We start from the raw sequence: 19,205 nt of genomic DNA on the forward strand, positions 1-19,205 counted from the left end.
TATGTGTGGGTTAAAACTATATAAAAAGCACAGATTGATAAAAAATAATTTTCAAAAACTATAACATCTATTTATTGGTATATAAAGTATTTAACATAAATTCATTCAAGTAATAAATTATATAAAGATAACGAATAAATGGAATGATTTGTTTAGAAGCCTATAATTTGCAAGATTCGACTAGTTCGTTTCCTCTTGCCGGAGATTCTTCTGTAGTTCCACTTTACGTAAAAACAGAATACAATAACTGCTAAACAGACTAGAGCAATGGACGCCCATGTGAATGGACCATCAGATGAACTTATCAAATGCTGACGATTAACTATTTGATTGTTTCTCCACAGCCATAAAGCTTCGCCTTCAGAATCAGACTTATCGTGTTTCTCTGACGTTGATATCGCTAAAATACAAATAATAAGTTAAATACAGATTGCTGTATTTAATGATATAAAACTAGATAATTACCTTTCAAAGGTTCGTTCTTTGTTAGTAAATGATGAGGTTTGTAGAGTGATGACGAAGGAGAAACTGTAATATTCAGTGGACTACCCGTAATCAATTTTTGTTGTAAATTGCAAGACGGTAAAGGCCTTGTGCCACCACCCTGAGTGTTTTCTAATACTCTCGAATAGTGATGCAGCCCGTTATCTTTCATTCGTTGTGGCAGTTCTTAAACACAAAGTTTCATATAATGAGTATTCATAATTTTGCGATATATAAAAGATGTTTTTTTAGAGGTATAGAAAATCGTGGTAATGGCCATGGTTTTGACTTTATTGGAGAGATAATTTTATGCCATTGGTGTTAAAATATGATTTCGGGCATATGGGTGCCGTGGCTGGCTCTAATAATACGTAATGTGGAAGTCCAATTTTCGATACATTTTCAAGCAGCTGGGGCCGTATATCGGCAATAATGCGAGGAATTTTGGCTTCCGAATCGTCCATCCTCTGGTTTATCGGCATATACTAGCGACTTCACATATCCCCACAGAAAATAATCCAAAGGTGTTAAATCATACGATCTTGGAGGCCAATTTACAGGTCCATTACTCAAAATTATGTACTCATCGAATGTTTCCTTCAATAAATTGATTGTAGTGCGTACTGTGTGGCATATTACGCCGTCTTGTTGAAACTAAAGCTCTTCCATATTAATGCCATTTAATTGGGGAACGAAAGTCAGTAATCATGGATCTATAGCGCTCTCCATTGTCTGTAACGTTCTGGCCGGCATAATTTTAAAAGAAATATGGACCAATGATTCTACCAGCCCATAAAGCACACCAAACAGTGATTTTTTATGGATGTAACGGAGTCTCAAAATTGTGGTAATTTTGCGATAATCAAGAACAATCTCGTTTTCAGCCCATTCACTGAACGTACGATGCACACGATGGTTAAGCGGTGTCAATTCTTGCATTAGCTGGACCTTGTAAGCTCGTAAACCAAGATCTTTCCGTAAAATCTTCCATGGATGGACATATTCCAATTGTTATGCACATTGGTGAATTGACTCATTTGTGTCCTACTCAATACTATGCTCTACAGCAGAAACAACTCGTACGCACTGTACGGTGTCTCTGCAGATGCGTATTAGCAATTAGATTATGCATGGTACGAAAACGACCCATGGTTATTCGAATTACTTGATTGGATGGACGTTTAACTTGACTGTAAAATGGACGTAGCGCAAAGTTTCGCAAACTGAACAATGATTTTTGAAATAAATTTGCACAATTTGCAAGTGTTGTTCTGGCATAAGTCTATTCATGGTGAAATGACAAACCAAATAGCACAAATCAGTTGTCAGCTATCAAATTGGCCGTTGCTGGAAAAAGTGTTGCTAATTCGAAAAACAAACCTCTAAAAAACATCCTTTACAACTATTCAAGAAAAATACCTGATGGAATTATGTTGACTTCTCTATGAGGTAGGTTGTTATCCAAAAATAATTTGGACATATGTCCCGTGGACGTATATTCTAAAATGGCATCGAGCATCCAAAAGCAAGCCTTTTCTAAATGACTACTGTCCAAGCAATTTGAGTCGCCATAAATTGCTATTCGACCCGAATTCTTTTTGAAGGGCTTTACCATGGTTTGGTTGACATACGTCATATTATCTGACAACTGATCGTTTGGGTATATGTTGTACGGATTGGTCTGCAGCAGCCCGAGAATAGGCACTTGTAGTATTTCTTCGTTTTGATTTTGATTTTTTATATCCATATTTTCCAAGACTAGAATCTTTAACAAAAATATATAAATAATAAATTTAACAATTTAGATGCAATATTGACATTGAAATACATACCTGTTTTCCTTGATCCTTAAGAGGCGTCGAAACTAAGACCCCTTGAAATGGGAATGTGTGAATGTGGGTACCGCTTGCATAGTACATATCATGATCGCCAAGTTTGAAATTCCCTTCGAATACACGATCCCCAAGTGCTATTTGGAATACGCTAAGCAAATCATTTAAAGCCGGAACGTTTGCACCTCCAGTTTCAGGCATCCACCTAAAATATTAATACAAACAAAATATTATTTCTGTTCACAAACCATCAATTCCAATGGGTACTGTGTAATGTATATAATCTGGGGACTACACTGTATTTGCACGCACACTGAAGGATGTATGTTCGATATACTTATCATTATTCTGGTTTATTTTTTCAACACATTTATAGAAAAAAAAATAATTTCTATAAATGTGTTCAAAAAATAAACCGGAGTAATGAAAAGTATATCAAACGTATATCCGTATTGTGTGCTTTAGAGCTAATAGTAGGAGCAAACTTGGCATCTCTTTTTAAATTATGAATAATAATGAAACAGATAACTCTCGAACTGACTGTGTTAACGCAAATATAGTTTAGTATGTTTAAAACGCGCTTTGTTGTGTGAGAATAATTATTTTTCAAGAATACTAATTATTTGATTTGAGCAAGGTATGTATGTATAATATATTATAAATAAATAACATTGTAATCAGTGAAAAATCTTCTGTATTTTTAGTATATTAACCACTTGACAGTTTTGCCCGAGCGTGACTCTGGCGCGGAGTTTGATCGTGTATTGACTAGCCCGAGCGACGCTCGGGCTAAACTTGTTTTGACTTGTTAGTGATTTCCCCGAATGACGTTCGGGCTCATCATGTTTTGACTTGTTTTAGTGGTGGGGATGTCCCTGAGTGGAAAAATATGTGCATACCAGAGAGGGAAAGTTTGTATAATGAAGTGGAAGGATAAAAAGGACGTAAAATTATTTTCAACAGTACACAATCCAAAAATGGTAGAGATCGAGAGAAGGGGAGATTCGAAAAGAATTCCGAAATTTGTTGGGGACTACAATTTCATGGGTGGTGTTTACAGAATTGATCAATTTAAAAAGAGAGTAGATATTATTACCCGGATTGTGACGTAGGGTTGTGTATTGAATGTTTTAAAATTTATCATACAAAAAAAAAATATTGAATAAATTGTAACTTTTTGGATTTTTTTTTTGAGATCTTAGAAACATATCACTTGGTAATTATTTATATTGCTTGGTAATTATTTTCCCTATAAAATTTTTTTTTTTTTTTCAAATGACAATTTATGAACACTCTTTTTTACCAAAAACCAACTGTTATGTGGTTAACAAAGAAAAATAATTTTGAATTTAATTCAGCAATTTGTTTTAATGATAGAACAGACGTTCCCTACCTGCATTGGAAACAGGCATAGTGGAGATTTTTAAACATCAGTATTTACCGGCAAAAACAAAAGCTAATTGTGCTGCTTTATTGTCCCCTATCAGGTGTATTTGTATGTATATTTCTTTAATCGTTTAACCTTCTGTCGGGCGCAATTGATCTGACAGGCACAGCGCGGACATTTTGTGACCTCACTCTGCCGCTATTCCACTAACTGCCTCTGTTGACGTGCTCTATGTAATCTCCCTATTTATTTTGTCCTTGACGTTCACTATGGAAAGTTATTCAAGTTTTGTTCAGATAAACTCATTGCACCCGAACTCGTCACATTTTTGAAAGTACGTATTTTCGAAATACTTGCATAGAAAATAGCTACAAGACTAAATAATCTAAGAGTACATTCGGGTAGTTGAGCCGAAGAAGTTTGAAAACCATTGGAATGCCAACCAGCATCCAAAACAAGCTGAAAAGATTTCGTTCTTCTTCCCAGGAAGAAGAAGTCTTTCCCCGCCCCCTAAAAGAAAACGATGCTCAACATGCACTCGAACCAGAATTATGAGTTTTACTATTTTTATTTCTGACTATTAGTGCTTTTATGTAAGGTGGCCTATGGGGAAATTCACTTTTTTAATTATTTTTTATGCAGTGTAATATACAATATGTTTGCTTTTGGATAACAGTATTAAAAACTGAATTTCTTTTTAGGGACATCTTGTTTTTTTTTTTTAAAAAAAAGGGCTTTACCATTGTCTAGTGTTTTCATCATAGAATCTAGCTTTTTTCATAACAGATGTATTGTACCAATCAGCGAATATAACCACTGACAGACCATTGTCTACATCCTTCTTGAGTTTCGCTATCTCTTCTGGAAAATACTCTTCTTCAGGATCCACCATCAGCAACGTTCCGTACTGCGTTGATTCCAAACATGTCAATGGACTGCCTGAAAGTGTATAACATAATTTATGAATGAATAAAGCATAAATAATGAAGATAAACGCGCAATACAAGTTTTTAACAAATGCGCTAAGCAACGTAATGAACAATGTTTCATCTCAAGAGAAAGTAAAAATTTTGATATCTTATTTCTCGAAAATTAATGTTACAAAAATATATACAAGAAGATGAGTAATCGCTGAATTTCGATCAACGAGACAGTAAAATAATAGTTTTTATAAAAAAAGATTGATTGGTTAGAATATACATGTATAAAATGTGGAATTCGTCAAATTATTATTGGTGACATTAAAACCTGTTAAAATAATGAATAGTTGAGCAGAGAAGATTTGACACTGGTAACTGCGGAAAAAGCACTAAAATATAAAAAAAGTTAAATAGTTTAATCGGTTTGGTGCTTATAATTTAAAGTGAAAATGAAATAAACAACAGTAGAAATAATTCTTTTATAACACTTTTTAAATTTCGTCAAAACCTGGGTTACAAAATATGTTGAGCAAAGTCTTTAGAAGCAGTCAAAATAAATCAGAAAGTATGGAATCAGTTCTTTGGAACACACTATTTTTATAATTTTATCAGCGGCATATTGGTGGAAATTAATCATCGAGTATAATGAGGGATTACTGTAGTCGAAATAACTGGCAAAAGAACAAAAATGGATGCATTGCCTACAACTAAACAACATTTATAAGTTGCTAATGATTTTTACAAAACAAATCAAAGGCTAACTCAAGGTTGGGTGTGTTATGTGTAGGTTTTTGCATATATTTGCATATTTTATTTCGAGAAATGGTGTCAAATTTATTTTCTTGAGAATCAGAAACACTAGGATAAAAGAAAAAAAATCAATACTAACCCAACACTTCTATATAATACCCTAAATTTCGTAAATTTTGATACAAATCCTTAAAGTTTGTGTGTATGTGGTCAGCGTTCCAGTCCAGTGGATCGCTTTTAATCTTCAAGTTGTCCCTTGGAAAGTATCCCGGAGGGTAGCGCAAACTATGGAATTGGTCCCAGACAATCCGTCGATGGCTTGGAGGCGTTGGAATAATTTTAGCTCTGGAACACATAAACTTATATTAGATTTTTAGTTTGACTGTTGAAACGACCATTTTGGAATGTACTTATTTTCAAGATAGGGTAAGCAAGTTTGTGGATTCAAATTTATATAATATTTATTCTGATTTCTCTGTTTTAACCTGTATAATCTTAAACAGTTAAAACAAGTTACATGTAAAAATAAAGCGAAGATTACAAATAAACTAAAGTTCGTAGTGTGGAACATGCTGAACTGAAATTTGTGACTGTGATTCTAATCTACTTCATCTGACAAAATTATATTTTATTTTATGTTTGAAACCATCACTTTAATTTCTATCAAATTCATTATAGGTATTTTAAGTGAAGTCATAAAAATTCACCTGATTGGAAATATTAAACCAAACCTGATGGGCAACATCAAAGTGGTGTTTGTAGAGGTGCATCCATTTTCTAAGGGCGAATGCTCACTCTCGATCGTTATATTGAGATGTCCTTGTGCTATTCCATCAAACTGGCCTGCGTCACTCCTGACGGTGAGACTAACCGCGACCCAGCCGGACCATGGCCATATTATATCACTATGCGATACGCTAACTTCGAGTATTAGTCCGTTTTGGCCACTGTACGGATACCACTGGACATCCATCTACAAAACATTTAAATTAAATCATTTAAAGTAATAAAAACATCTTTAACACATTGTTTGCGGGTATAATTGCTTGCCATTTCTCGCCTGGCGCGTGTGAAAATCGTCGGTTCAGTGTTAAAAAAACGGTAGCAAAGTAGTCGATAATATGAAGGGATCATGATTTGATTTTCTTCATATTTCTCAATAGAAACTTGAACCATCAAAAATAAAGAGAAAGTTTTCGAGTTGGGATGTTGAGAAGAATGCTCATAACAACTTGGGGTGATCAGTTATGATTTGAAACTTTGAGGAATGCAGAGGAAGAACTCTAATTAGACTGAGTGACCCAAACAAGTCTGCAACTGGCTCATTCGGTGTGAGTAAAAGGTGAAGGACTAACGTTGGCAAATAGAAAACACAAGTTATATTTTTGCTTACCACTTGTCCGGATACTCCTAATCCATTTAAAATCGTAACATTTACAATGGTTGGCATGCCAGTGGAGTATATAGGTTGAGTGCAATACGGCCACATATATTGGCATTCTGTGAGATCTATGTATGAGGGACTCAGACTAGCTTGTGGTTGATATCCCTTCAAAATCTGCAATATTCATAAATTACATTATTGTATCGAAATAATTATTGTGTGATAAATAAGGATTTACTTGATATGCTTTCAATAAGTCCAATTTTCCGTGTCCCTGTTCGAACATGTTGACTCCGGGCAATCTTCTCGCTGATGCCATGAGTGCCTGCTTCATCGAGGCTGGTGTGAGGCTTTTGTGCAAAACGCCACTGGCTAGCAGAGTGACAGCTCCAGCTACTACAGGAGACGCTACGCTAGTTCCTACAGAATAAAAAAATCTATACAGCTATCCATTTCAGAAGTTAACAAATTTATATAGATTAGTTAGGTTTAGCTTATTCTTAGGACCACCAATAGGGAAATATTATATTTAAATCCCTTTTATTACCATCAATAAAGGGGATATAAGTAGTAGAAGTGTATTCGTAGCGGTTACCTGACAAAGATCGACATCCTCCTTTCATGCTCGATCCCCGGACGCTGCTACCATATGTTACAATATCTGGTTTTACTCTTCCGTAACCCTGTGATAATGAAACATTGTCAATAAGTAACGTCAATATGTTTATTATTTAACGTCAACCTCACTTGAGGTAGTTCCCATGTGGTCATGCCGCGCGATGAGAATTTTGCAATCTGATTGTCAAAGTTAATTCCGCCTACTCCAATCACGTCCATTTGATCAGCTGGGTTATTCAGGGTTCCGTATAGTGGACCGTCGTTTCCGATAGCTGATACCATTATCACCTTACAAAACAGACGTATATTATTATGTAAATAATAAATTAGTTCCTTCGAGTAATATAATACCTTGTTGGCTGTTAATTCCCAAACTTTATCCACAAAGGGTTGATCCATAAAATCGGGACCTCCTATACTCAAATTTAGAACGTTGATCTTTTTCATTATAGCATAGTTGAAAGCGTCTAAAAACCAAGAAGTGTAGGAAACCTAAACAAAATAATTTTTAGATTAGATTATCGGATTATTTTCGAGAAATGAAAAATTGGTGAATTGTGTTTACTTGATTATTTGTAAAAACTCTAAATATATGCAAGTCTGCGTCTGGAGCGAATCCTAAACATTCTCCACTTGAAGCTATGACACCTGCGACAAACGTTCCGTGTCCAAGGCCATCATCTAAGGTCTTCTCGTTGGTCCAATTGGTCCTTTCTTTGATTTTCTTAAAGTGAGGATGACTTTTCGCAAGACCGGTATCAAACACGGCCACTTTCACACCTTCACCTAAATTTAATTTTTTAAAATAAAAGTAAGCTTTCATTTGAAATCTAGATTCTTGGATTTATTCTGCACTATTCTAATGAAGTAATATATCTCGAAGCATTGTCCATTTAATTTATCTCATTTTGATAGCCAAAGAATGCAACTGTCTTTCTTTAATAAACAATAAATAAATGTAGCATACCTGTGATTCCAAGACTCCAAAGAACGTTTGCTTGCAAAACTGATGTGATCTGCTGCGGCACTACTCTAAGCAGTTTTCTTCCGTTTAAGTTTGAATTCGGCTAAAAGTGCATCATTACATAATAGTAAATATGGAGTACATAATAAAATATGATGTACGGAAATTATACCTGACTAGACAAACCGCCGTGCGATCTGATAGACCGGCCATGATAAGATGTCCGCCATCCGTGAAACTCACAACTGGAAGACTCGCAATCATTATCATCATCTTCATTCATGAAGTAATTTTCATAGGAAGCATTAAACAAGTCATCCGAGTTTATATCTATGGTGTAATTATCAGCGTCTTCTTCGACAGGAATGTATTTGATGCTTCGTTGAACCATTCTTTGGAAAGTCACACGCTTGATCGATGGATGTTCTTCGAGTGCTGATATGCTCGAACGTGAATCAGCATTGTCATCAAATGATATAATGTCAAAGTCACTGGGAAAATTCTGAGCGGGATTCAGACGATTTAAAATCTTCCAATTTTTAGTCTGTAAAAGTACATGAATTTGCATTAATATTAAAATGGAACATTATTTATTTATTTGAATTAAATTAGGACCATCGTGATCTAATAAGTTAACCCAATGCGCTACAATGGTCGAAAACAATACATAGTATTATTTCAATACACAAAAAATATAATTAAAATAATACATGGAAAGAAACTTTAAAACAATTTACTAGTATTGGCTTTACTTCGATAAAAGTAAACAACGATGCGAGATCGAAAAGTATGCTAAGCACCCAAGAGTATGCTCCCAAGTAAGCTAAAGCGACATCTTGAGATCAATTATCTTAACGCGGTCGATAAATCTCGTGAATTTTTAATATAAAATTGAAAGATATACAACAACAAAAAAGTGTGTTCACTAAACATCTGTACTGAGCAATGCATTGCTTGCTTCGTTCAATGTGGCATATTTATATTAAATTAAGATCACTGAAATCTAATAAGTTACCCCAATGCGTCACAATATTCGAAAACAATACATGTAATATTTCAATACACAAAATAAAATCTATAATTAAAATAATACCCAGAAAGGAAAAATAAAAAAATCCTAAAACATTAAAATCAAATGATACGAACCAGACCAACTCCTCGTAGCTGACATTAAACAGATCAATGTGCAATGCCAGCATATTAGGGAGCCAGATGGCAACAGCCATAGGTGAGTCGGCCAGTGCGGACTTCCTAGCCCTAGATCAAAACTGGAATAGCTCAAGAATAGTTTGATTGTCGACAGCAGCCGTCAGTAGTAGAAGAAATGCTTAATGACATACAACTTTTTGTGAGAACACAGCGAATCTTATCCCAACACTCCTAAAAGAAAGGTGCTGGGGTATAAGTATCCATATATTTATATATATTAGGGGCGTATTCTCAATGTGTGCTAGGTGTGCGTCGCACACCTGCAAAATCATCTAGGGCACGAAGCGATATATTTGCATATAGTAGCATTTGTAGGCGCTTAAATATCGTATTATCGTGTACAGTATGTATTGGTATTGGGCAAGTCATCTGGTATGCAGCCGTACAACCAGCCAGTACATACAACTGTATACTGTCGCGTGGTCTGCGCCGGCATAGCGTTGAACCAATCAAATTGTTCCCAGATTTAACGGTCAAAGTCGACCAGCACACAAATGCTGCGAGTCAACAATTTTTCAAAAAAAATCTATGGTATCTCCTTTCTAAGGTACCTTAGTCCAAAAACACTATTAGCAAAGAATTCAGCAGAATCTCAATCATCAATTAATGGACAAAATGAAAGGAAAGGATTTTGGGCTGCAACTAGATGAGGCCACGGATGGCAACAAGGGTGCACATCTAATCTGCTATGTACGTTTTCTGGATGGTAATGTTATCGTTGAAGACCTTCTGTTCTATAAAAGCATCACTGGTAGCGTAAAAACTCAAGACTTGTTTGAGACCCATGACACGTTTGTAACGAAAAATAATTTGGAGTGGACAAAGTGCATCGGCGTGTGCACTGATGGGGCTCGTTCAATGGCCGGTCGCTATGGAGAGGCCTTCTCGAAATCTGTATATATAACGTCTACTTAAATTCCTGCATCGAGAGATTTGTCACCGTTTTGGTGAAAGACAGGGTTAGTAACAGTGGAACGTGCGAGATTACTGTAGAGTTTGATGGGTAAAAAAATATGCAAAAGAGTTAAAAATGGTTAACAAAAGTATAGAGAATTCAGAAGAAAATATTATTATGCAGTACAATATAAATCCACAAGGTAGTGTGTTTTATTGTTTCAATAATTTGTAATTTGTGGAGTAACATTCAGTGAAACACTCTAATAGAAGAAACAGAACAGAAGCATTAAGGTATAAATAGTTATCAAAAAGAAATTCATAGTGAAAGGGCAAAAGTTTATTAGAACTTGTGGTTCAAATACTTATGACGTATGGATAAATAAGTAATTTCGGATGACAAAATACAAGTATTGATTGAAATGATCAAAATTACATTTTTATTAACACATTGCAAGCGGCCTACGAGAATCCTCTGGTTTAGGTACCTAGGTGTAGGAAGCGGCTCAAAAGAATTCACGTGTTTATGTAGTCTGCACATAGACTGCGGGGTACGATAAAGGTCATGTTCGAAAATAAATATTGTATTACTGACATCTCTTGAGCTGGATTAATACTACATATATTAATGTTAGATTAAGAATTAGATATATTTTTCTTCTCTCAGGGAAACATGTGTTTAAAATTTGTCACCCTCTATCTTTTCGTCTCCCGTAATTTTTATCTATTCATCCTAAAATAAAATCTATGTGTGTTTTTATGTAAGTGAATTATTTTTTATATGATAGTAGGAATACGGCATGTCAAACGCCGTATTCCTACTATCCCCTCTAACACGGACACTTAATATACACGTCTGTGTATATTAAGAAGTCAGGGCCGGCCCGAGGGGCAGGCAGTACAGGCGATCGCCTGGGGCGCTAGATCTTGTGGGGCGCCGTGATACCAAATAAAGGCGCAATATTCACTTTAAATTATCAATCAATATTGTTAAAGAATATAATCTGATATTATTTTTTTGTATCTACTACTGTGCACTCTTTAGATTATTTCACGCGTAAAAAATCACGACGAAAATAAAACTACAAATTCTTAAATACCCACAATCACAAAAAAGAGTATGGTATCAAATATAATATTAAATTAGTTTAATTTGAATTATATTTTTGCGCTCATGTAATGAGTTATTAAAGTATTAATAGGGGAGGGGGCGCAAATTTAGTTTTTGCCTGGGGCGCCAAATAACCTAGGGCCGGCCCTGTAAGAAGTACAAAATCAGACTATACATACTCAACTCGACTACACATCGACAACCAAAGATCTATCGAAGTAAATACCTAGGACCTATGCTCTTCAGTGTTTTAATATTGTTGGTATTTTTATCATTTATATCTAGAGTACGCTCAGGATAAGGATTCCGTTTTGCGAATGTATTACATACAGGTATATGAGAGGGAGAAAAGATACAGACGCGTATGCCTATTGACTTAGAATCTTCGTTGTCTCGCTTTCTTTTTCAAGGACATTCGTTGATTCGTCATCGCTGTTATTTATTTTTGAAGTGCAGTGTGACACGGAACGTTCTTGATTATATTTTCTAGGATTTATTTTAAAAAGAAAGATAACAATTATTATGAAAATTAAATTTATTGTATTATTGTGTTTCGATTAGGTTATTTAATTATGGTTCTTTTAATATTTTTAGAATAATGTCTAAACTCGGAAAAAGAAAACCACTTTTCGCGCAATCCAAGGAAATAAAGTATAATGTCTACCAATTTATAAAGGACTCTTTGTAATATCATAATTCTACGTTAAATAAACATGTATTTTTTTTAAATAAAAAAATAAATAATATTCTGAGCGTAATTGTTTTGGGCCACAATGTACACGCATACATCTACAAACCGGAATCCATATCCCGAGCGTACTCTAAGCCTATAAAATAATTTAATATTTTAAAGTGAAATTATAATTATTTTTGTATTGTGGTGTTCAAAATTAGAATCTATCGATAATGTCGGTCTTGTAATATTTTTTGGTCTTGGTCGATCATGCGACAATGTATTAAGATCTCTTGCAATGTGTTAAGATGAAAAACATTCAAATCTGTCTATGGGGTTTATTTAGTATATTTGAGTAAAAAGTGATTTTATGTTTATAAAAATATATATAATAGAACCTGTTTACAATTCTCTATTGTACAGTTAATGTGAAAAATCATAAACGAAATAGCGGAAAGATGTTACAAGTGCACTTATTTTATTATAACTACATGATCATAGTTATTTCAGAAATCGATTACAAAACGGATTTATTTATGTAGCGACGTTTGTGTTACACCTTAATTGACAGCTAGTTTTACTGACTTACCCCTGAAACGGCGAGGGCCGCGCTTATGAACTTGTTTCTGGCTTTAGCTGAGTAGTAACCCTTGAAGGTGACGATGTACTCGTTCTTAACGATGTTCGTATCGAAGTGGAACTCTAGGTGAGAGGCGTCGTCGCTCGCGCCGCATGTCGCGTTGGATGCCAGCGACAATGCGAGCGCCTGTATGACCAGCAGCCACGTGATCAGCATCACGACTGCGGCAAGCGCCGGCGGAGAATACGCTCTCTCGCCATTACGGTCCCAAATCGTGAAATAAACAAAGCGAAATGTCACCGGCGCGGCATGTACTTTTTAAAATGGCAAACGAGTGCACGTCTGCTCGCCGTCAAGAAGCAAGCAAGATAAAGCCGAACAACGATTTTTAACTACACATACCTTCACATTGAAATGCTTAAAAATTCTAAATAAGTAAATATATTTGCTAACTGATTTTTTTCAAACATCATAACCGTCAAACACACCATGTATCTAAACAAATACTTTGGTTTGAATAAAAAATATTTTTTGTATAGACAGTCAAAACTCCTTTCAAAAACATTTATATAAATAAACAATGCTTTTATGTAAACGATGATTTAATTTAGAATAATAAAAATATGACATTAACATATTAATTTGATTTTGAGAATAGAAAGAAAACGTTGAAGTATTGTTTGTATAGCAAAAAAAACCGGCCTTGCATATTATTCATTACATAGTGCATGTTTAAATTGAGATTTGAGTTATTTTTCTTGAATTACGAGTTTAAACTACTTTGTGTGGGTAGTAAATATTGACTCAGCTGTTTAAATTGATACATATACTCAAATTGCATGCCGTTAAATAATGTGATATTGCTTTTCAAATTTCAAGGAACAAGGATAGACGAGTGGCTTAAGTCTCAGACTATTGAACTAAGAGACCTGGGTTCGAATCCCATACAAACCTTAATGTTTTTAAATTTCTATCATGTCTGGGAGATCAGAATTAGTAATTATTATACAAATATAATTCTGATCGATTATCACAGATTAAGTTTACCTAATTTTCCCAATCTCACTGATGAATATCGTGGTGATTAATTAAAATCGAGCTAGGTCGTACTTATCTGGTATTGAAACTTCTCTAATAATGAATTAATACAGCTTGACGGGTGATCCTAACAGTTCAAATTAGGACCATTACTGTTTATAATATACATTAATATCGTCGCTAAATATTACATTATATCAGACCCTCTCTCCATTAGGTAGCGACTGCATATATGGACGATCTTCTAAATAATTAGCATAATAATTTTTTTAAGGTGATAATATGTTTTTTATTGCAAATTCACAACATTTTTTTATTAACAGGTATACATACGACATTATATTAAATGTGAATGTTGTATATTTTATGTTTACATATTTGATTACGGTCACAACATATTATGCTTAGACCAAAAAGTTGGTTAAACTAGACATTTTGACAGTTGAACTTGGCTACACGATGTCTTTTCCGCATTATATTAAGATTGGTAACATTTCAATAATTACTTCTATTATTTTCAATTAATGATCGGCATAGCTATTTGACCTATAAAACTAAAACTATTCGGCCTATAAAATTGGTTGTTATGGTAAAGATTCGACTGGAAGACGCCATGTCGGGCACCTTTGGTGTTAAATCCCACCATGAAAGTGACCGATTGCGCATACAGATTTTTTAAAACATTTCTGGTGCATACTGTAGTTCAATGCCATACTTGTGTGTCCAGTACCAGCGAACACCATGGCAGTTATGGTGCTAATTATATCTATCATAATTGGTATGCTTTTTCATTATAGAACCAGGTGTTGAAAACGAAATTGAGACAGTGCATTCTGAAAACAAATTTAATATAACGAAGGTAAACAATATAACAACATATTTTAAATAGCAAATATTTAAACCATTGTTTTATTTTTTAGTATGAAACTGATAGCGTTGGTGAACATAATAATAAAGAACAAGATAGTGAAGAACGTAGTATAAAAGTAGACGACGTGTTTGAAGAAGGTTGGGTTAATATATGATTAATACTACTACATTTTATAGAGTTGGATATCAATAAAATGTTCAATAAAAAAAGTTGAATATCGGATTTTCAATAATTTATTTATAAATTATATTTTGTCTTCCATTATTTGATCTGTAATTTGTTTTAAAGGTAGCATTTAAATTTCAAGATTAGAATAGCTTAGTCCAGTGGTTTCCAAATTTTTAAAATTTGCGGCGCTCCTAGAGATCTTAGTCGTAGTATAAATTATTTGTATGATGATTTTAATATGGTATCTAAATGAATATGTGTATTTAAAATGCACACATACATTTTAATTGTCAGAAAAACATGTAAATATAAATTGACGAAGTGTGATGAATGAGCCTGCTTTTCACCACATATTTTCTCGAATCCCGGAATAACCACTTTATCCTAGGAATTATTTAAAAATAAATTTATTGCGATTTATTGTGTGTTGTATAAGAATGATAAAAATTCTTAGAAAAAAAAATTCATAATTATTTTTATTATTATAATTTAAAATAAAAAATATTATTAAAAGTTGCCTGTATTATTAAAAAAAAAAATGTATTTGTATGAAAGTATACAAAATGTTTTTTGTCAAATAAAAATATATACCTTATAATAGAGTATGGTGATTTTTGACATAATGCAACCATACATTCTGAACAATGGTATTGTGTCTTTTCTAAATTCTTTTCTAAACAAAGTGCATCAGTGTGTGCACTGAGCTCCATCAGTGCACACACTGTTGCACTTTGTCCAATCCAAATCATTTTCCGTTACAAACATGTCAAGAATCTCAAACAAGTCTTTGCGCTTCCAGTGATGCTTTCACAGAACAGAAGACACCATCCAGAAAAAACACACAACAGATTAGATGTGCACCATTGTTGCTGTCCGTGGCCTCATCTAGTTGCAGCCCAAAATCCTTAACGCTGCTTCTACTGTGTTCCACTCGATCGTGTTTTCTTTTTTCGCCTTGCTAAATACACATTCAATTTCGCATGAATCTCCAAGAGAATTGTATTATGAGACTTACATTGTACTGTGCCTCTAACAGCATTGGACGTAACATGGAACTTATTGTTAATAATCAGTTTCCGCCCTCTCTAATAGAAGGAATCTAATAAAATAATCTTTAATAGAAGGAATCATTTCTAGATCATGTGTTATAAACGAGAAGTTATTTGATATATGTGTTATTTCAGGAAAACACGATGTTAAAAATCTAATTAGTTATAATACTAATATGGATTTATTATACCGGCATTCTAATGATGTTAAAGAACTTTGTTCAAAAGAACAAGCTAGCAGTGAAGAACATAATATAGAAGAAGACATGTTTGAAGCAGGTTAGATATTATATTATATGTTTAGTAGTATTACATTAAATTATGTGCAAATTATCATTTAATATATTTTTTTAGAAACTCATGATGTTAAACAGGTACTTATTAAAAGTAAGCACAACATGGACTTTTCGCATGGGCGTTCTAATGATATTGGAAATCATAATACAGGAGGACAAAACCACGTTGATGAATATAATAAAGAAGTAGACATGTTTGAAGCAGGTTATATATCATATATTTTTAGTAATATACTATGTTATATTTGGATTAACATTTAATATATTATTACAGAAACGCATGACGTTAAAGACATACTTATTAAAAACAATATTAACACGGATATTTCATTTTACCAGCATTCCAATCATGTAGAAGAACATAATACAAAAAAACAAGATAGCGCTGAAGAATGTGTAGATAATGATTGTAATAATTTGGAATTCACTAACAATCAAGTTCTCAAGACCAAAGATTTTGGTTGCAGCATTTGTGGAAAACTATTAAAAAATAATTCCGATCTTAAACGGCATATGTATGTACATAGTGATAATTCTGATTTTGAATGTGTTGAATGCGGAAAATCATTGAAGACTAAAGACACTCTTTTGCGCCATATGAAAATTCATAGTGATATTTATGATTTAAAATGTAACATTTGTGGAAAAGCATTTAAAAACAAAAGTGACCTAGCACGACATATGAAAATTCATAGTGATATATGTGAATTTAAATGTAACAAGTGTGAAAAAAAATTTAAAACCAAGTCTAATCTTACACGACATATGTATATACATAGTGATCATTTTGATTTTGAATGCGTTCAATGTAAAAAAACATTCAAGACTAAATATTTTCTTTCAAGACATTTGAAAATTCATGATGATTCTTATAACTTTGAATGCGACTATTGTGGTAAAATATTCAAAGTTAAGGATTACCTTAGATTGCATATGCCAAGTCATAATAATATTTATGATTTTAAATGCAGCAAATGTGGAAAATTGTTTAAATATAAGTCTATTTTGACACAGCATATGTTTGTTCATAGAGATAATTATGATTTTAATTGTACTATATGTGAAAAATCATTCAAGTCGAAAAGTGCACTTTCATGCCATATGCAGAGTCATAATAAAAATAATGGTTTGGACTGTAGCAATTGTGGAAAAGCATTTAAGACCCAAGGCGACCTTACACGTCATTTAAAAATTCATAGTGAAATTTGTGATTTTGAATGTAGCAAATGTGGAAAAATGTTCAATAATAGATCTAATCTTACACGACATATGTATAAACATAGTGATAATTTTGATTTTAATTGTGTCAAATGTGAAAAATCATTCAAAACTAAAGAAATTCTTTCACGTCATAAAAAGCTTCACAGTGATTCTTGTGACTTTAAATGTGCCATTTGTGGAAAATTGTTTAAGATTAAATATTACCTTATGCAACATATAAAAATACATAGAGATTTTTTTAAATTTGAATGTGATTATTGTGGTAAAACATTTAAACGTAAAGATTGCCTTAAAGTACATATGCAAATTCATGGTAATTCTTGTAATTTTGAATGTAATTATTGCAGCAAAACATTCAAACGTAAGGATTGCCTTACTGTGCATATGCAAGTTCATAGCGATTGTTATAATTTTAAATGTAGTGAATGTTCTAAATCATTTAAAAGAAAGTTCGACTACTTAAGACATATTTATATTGTACATCATAAATAGAGACTCCAATCTGAATATTCAAATACGGAATATATTTACCCGTTTTTAACTATTTGTTATTCGAATATTTGTACAATTATTCGTTCATATTTGTAGTTAAATATTTGAAATTTTTAATTTCTAAAAACAGTTGTGTATTGTAAATAAACATATTTTTTGTAGTCATTTTTACAATATCACATGTAGTCATTTTTTTCTTCGATATATCGTTGCATTATCTAAAGCTTATTTATGTTATTTTTTATTTTATGATTTTTTATCATGTTATTTATAACAGCAATTGCCATAGCAACTAATAGCCAACAACAAAATAATTAAGAAAAAATAATAATTGTGAAATTCCAGAAATAGTTCATATTTACGAGTTAATATTGTGTAGTTGTGAATTATGTATATCAATGGCTGGTATTGATTTTTTTATTATCTATTTTAAATCAATACTGATAATGTTTAATTCTGTCTAAAGTAATGTTTCAACAGTAATATTTTTTTGAGCACACCACTTTCGGCAGCAGGTATAATTAAAATTAAACTTGGTACTGATTTAAAGTTTGAAACATTTAATATCCTACGATTTTCATAATTTGAAATAAAGTCTTGAAACTTTTTAATGATTTTTTTGTAACATATAATTATGTGTACAAATATATTTGAATAGTTAAAAATAATAAATATTTGAAAACTAACATTAAGCTTAAAATTAACTTTCAACTATATTGTTCAATGCTAACTCAAATATGTTGTATTTGTTTTGTAATGAAATTTTTGTCAAATGTGTTTTATTAGGATCCAAAAAGTATTAATACTTTAAATTTAAATATTTTTTTGTAAATAAGTTAATTACACGTTTGAATAAAATAATATATGTTTATTTATATGACGTCAAGTGAAAGAATATATATCAATATTCTGGTATAAAATATAAAATATAAATGCTTTTATGCAAATTTACATTATAACTTTTATTATTATACATACTATAAAATAAAACATAAATTATAAATAAAGTGATTTTTCTTGATATGATATATATGGAAACATGGGTTCACATCAGTGGTATGTGCCGCCCAGGGCGATCTTTAAAATTGCCGCCCCCCCCCCATACACTTTTGCAGGGTCATAAAATCAGCATTTCTTAAAATAATAAATTGGTTATTATTAAGCTCTTGCTATTCGTGGATTTATATATGTTTTAGTGCATTCAGGGTTAAGAATTACACTAGACGATCCAGACTAGAATATGCCACCCCCAAGCAAGTGCCGCC

General features: G+C 32.8%; 2 protein-coding genes across 4 annotated transcripts; one reads left to right on the plus strand and one right to left on the minus strand.

Moving 5' to 3' along the window:
- Positions 1-48: 48 nt before the first annotated feature.
- S1P (membrane-bound transcription factor site-1 protease) lies at positions 49-13,129 on the minus strand. The gene is made up of 16 exons (XM_088188465.1): positions 12,815-13,129; positions 8,511-8,882; positions 8,342-8,441; positions 7,940-8,160; positions 7,726-7,866; positions 7,504-7,662; positions 7,352-7,439; positions 6,995-7,176; positions 6,766-6,930; positions 6,104-6,345; positions 5,512-5,717; positions 4,443-4,641; positions 2,316-2,520; positions 1,903-2,248; positions 466-669; positions 49-400 (listed from the first exon to the last, which is right to left on the minus strand). Exons 1-16 carry the CDS (start codon positions 13,019-13,021, stop codon positions 153-155), a joined length of 3,285 nt encoding a protein of 1,094 aa, XP_088044591.1. The 5' UTR covers positions 13,022-13,129; the 3' UTR covers positions 49-152.
- Positions 13,130-14,255: 1,126 nt separating this feature from the next.
- On the plus strand, positions 14,256-18,947 carry LOC148234271 (uncharacterized). 3 transcript variants are annotated; one of them, XM_088188470.1, is made up of 7 exons: positions 14,261-14,330; positions 14,641-14,702; positions 14,764-14,851; positions 16,067-16,210; positions 16,286-16,305; positions 16,379-16,432; positions 16,502-16,636. In XM_088188470.1, exons 1-6 carry the CDS (start codon positions 14,303-14,305, stop codon positions 16,415-16,417), a joined length of 381 nt encoding a protein of 126 aa, XP_088044596.1. In that variant the 5' UTR covers positions 14,261-14,302; the 3' UTR covers positions 16,418-16,432; positions 16,502-16,636. The 3 variants fall into 3 exon arrangements, with proteins under 3 accessions (XP_088044594.1, XP_088044596.1, XP_088044595.1); XM_088188468.1 differs by having other exon boundaries at positions 14,256-14,330; positions 16,286-16,432; positions 16,502-18,947; XM_088188469.1 differs by lacking the exons at positions 14,261-14,330; positions 14,641-14,702; positions 14,764-14,851 and having other exon boundaries at positions 16,095-16,210; positions 16,502-18,259.
- The last annotated feature ends 258 nt before the right edge of the window (positions 18,948-19,205 follow it).

The sequence above is a fragment of the Plectrocnemia conspersa genome, unplaced genomic scaffold (assembly GCF_051122295.1).
Source record: "Plectrocnemia conspersa isolate PC_06_02 unplaced genomic scaffold, ASM5112229v1 ptg000006l, whole genome shotgun sequence".
Classification (NCBI taxonomy): Eukaryota; Metazoa; Arthropoda; class Insecta; order Trichoptera; family Polycentropodidae; genus Plectrocnemia; species Plectrocnemia conspersa.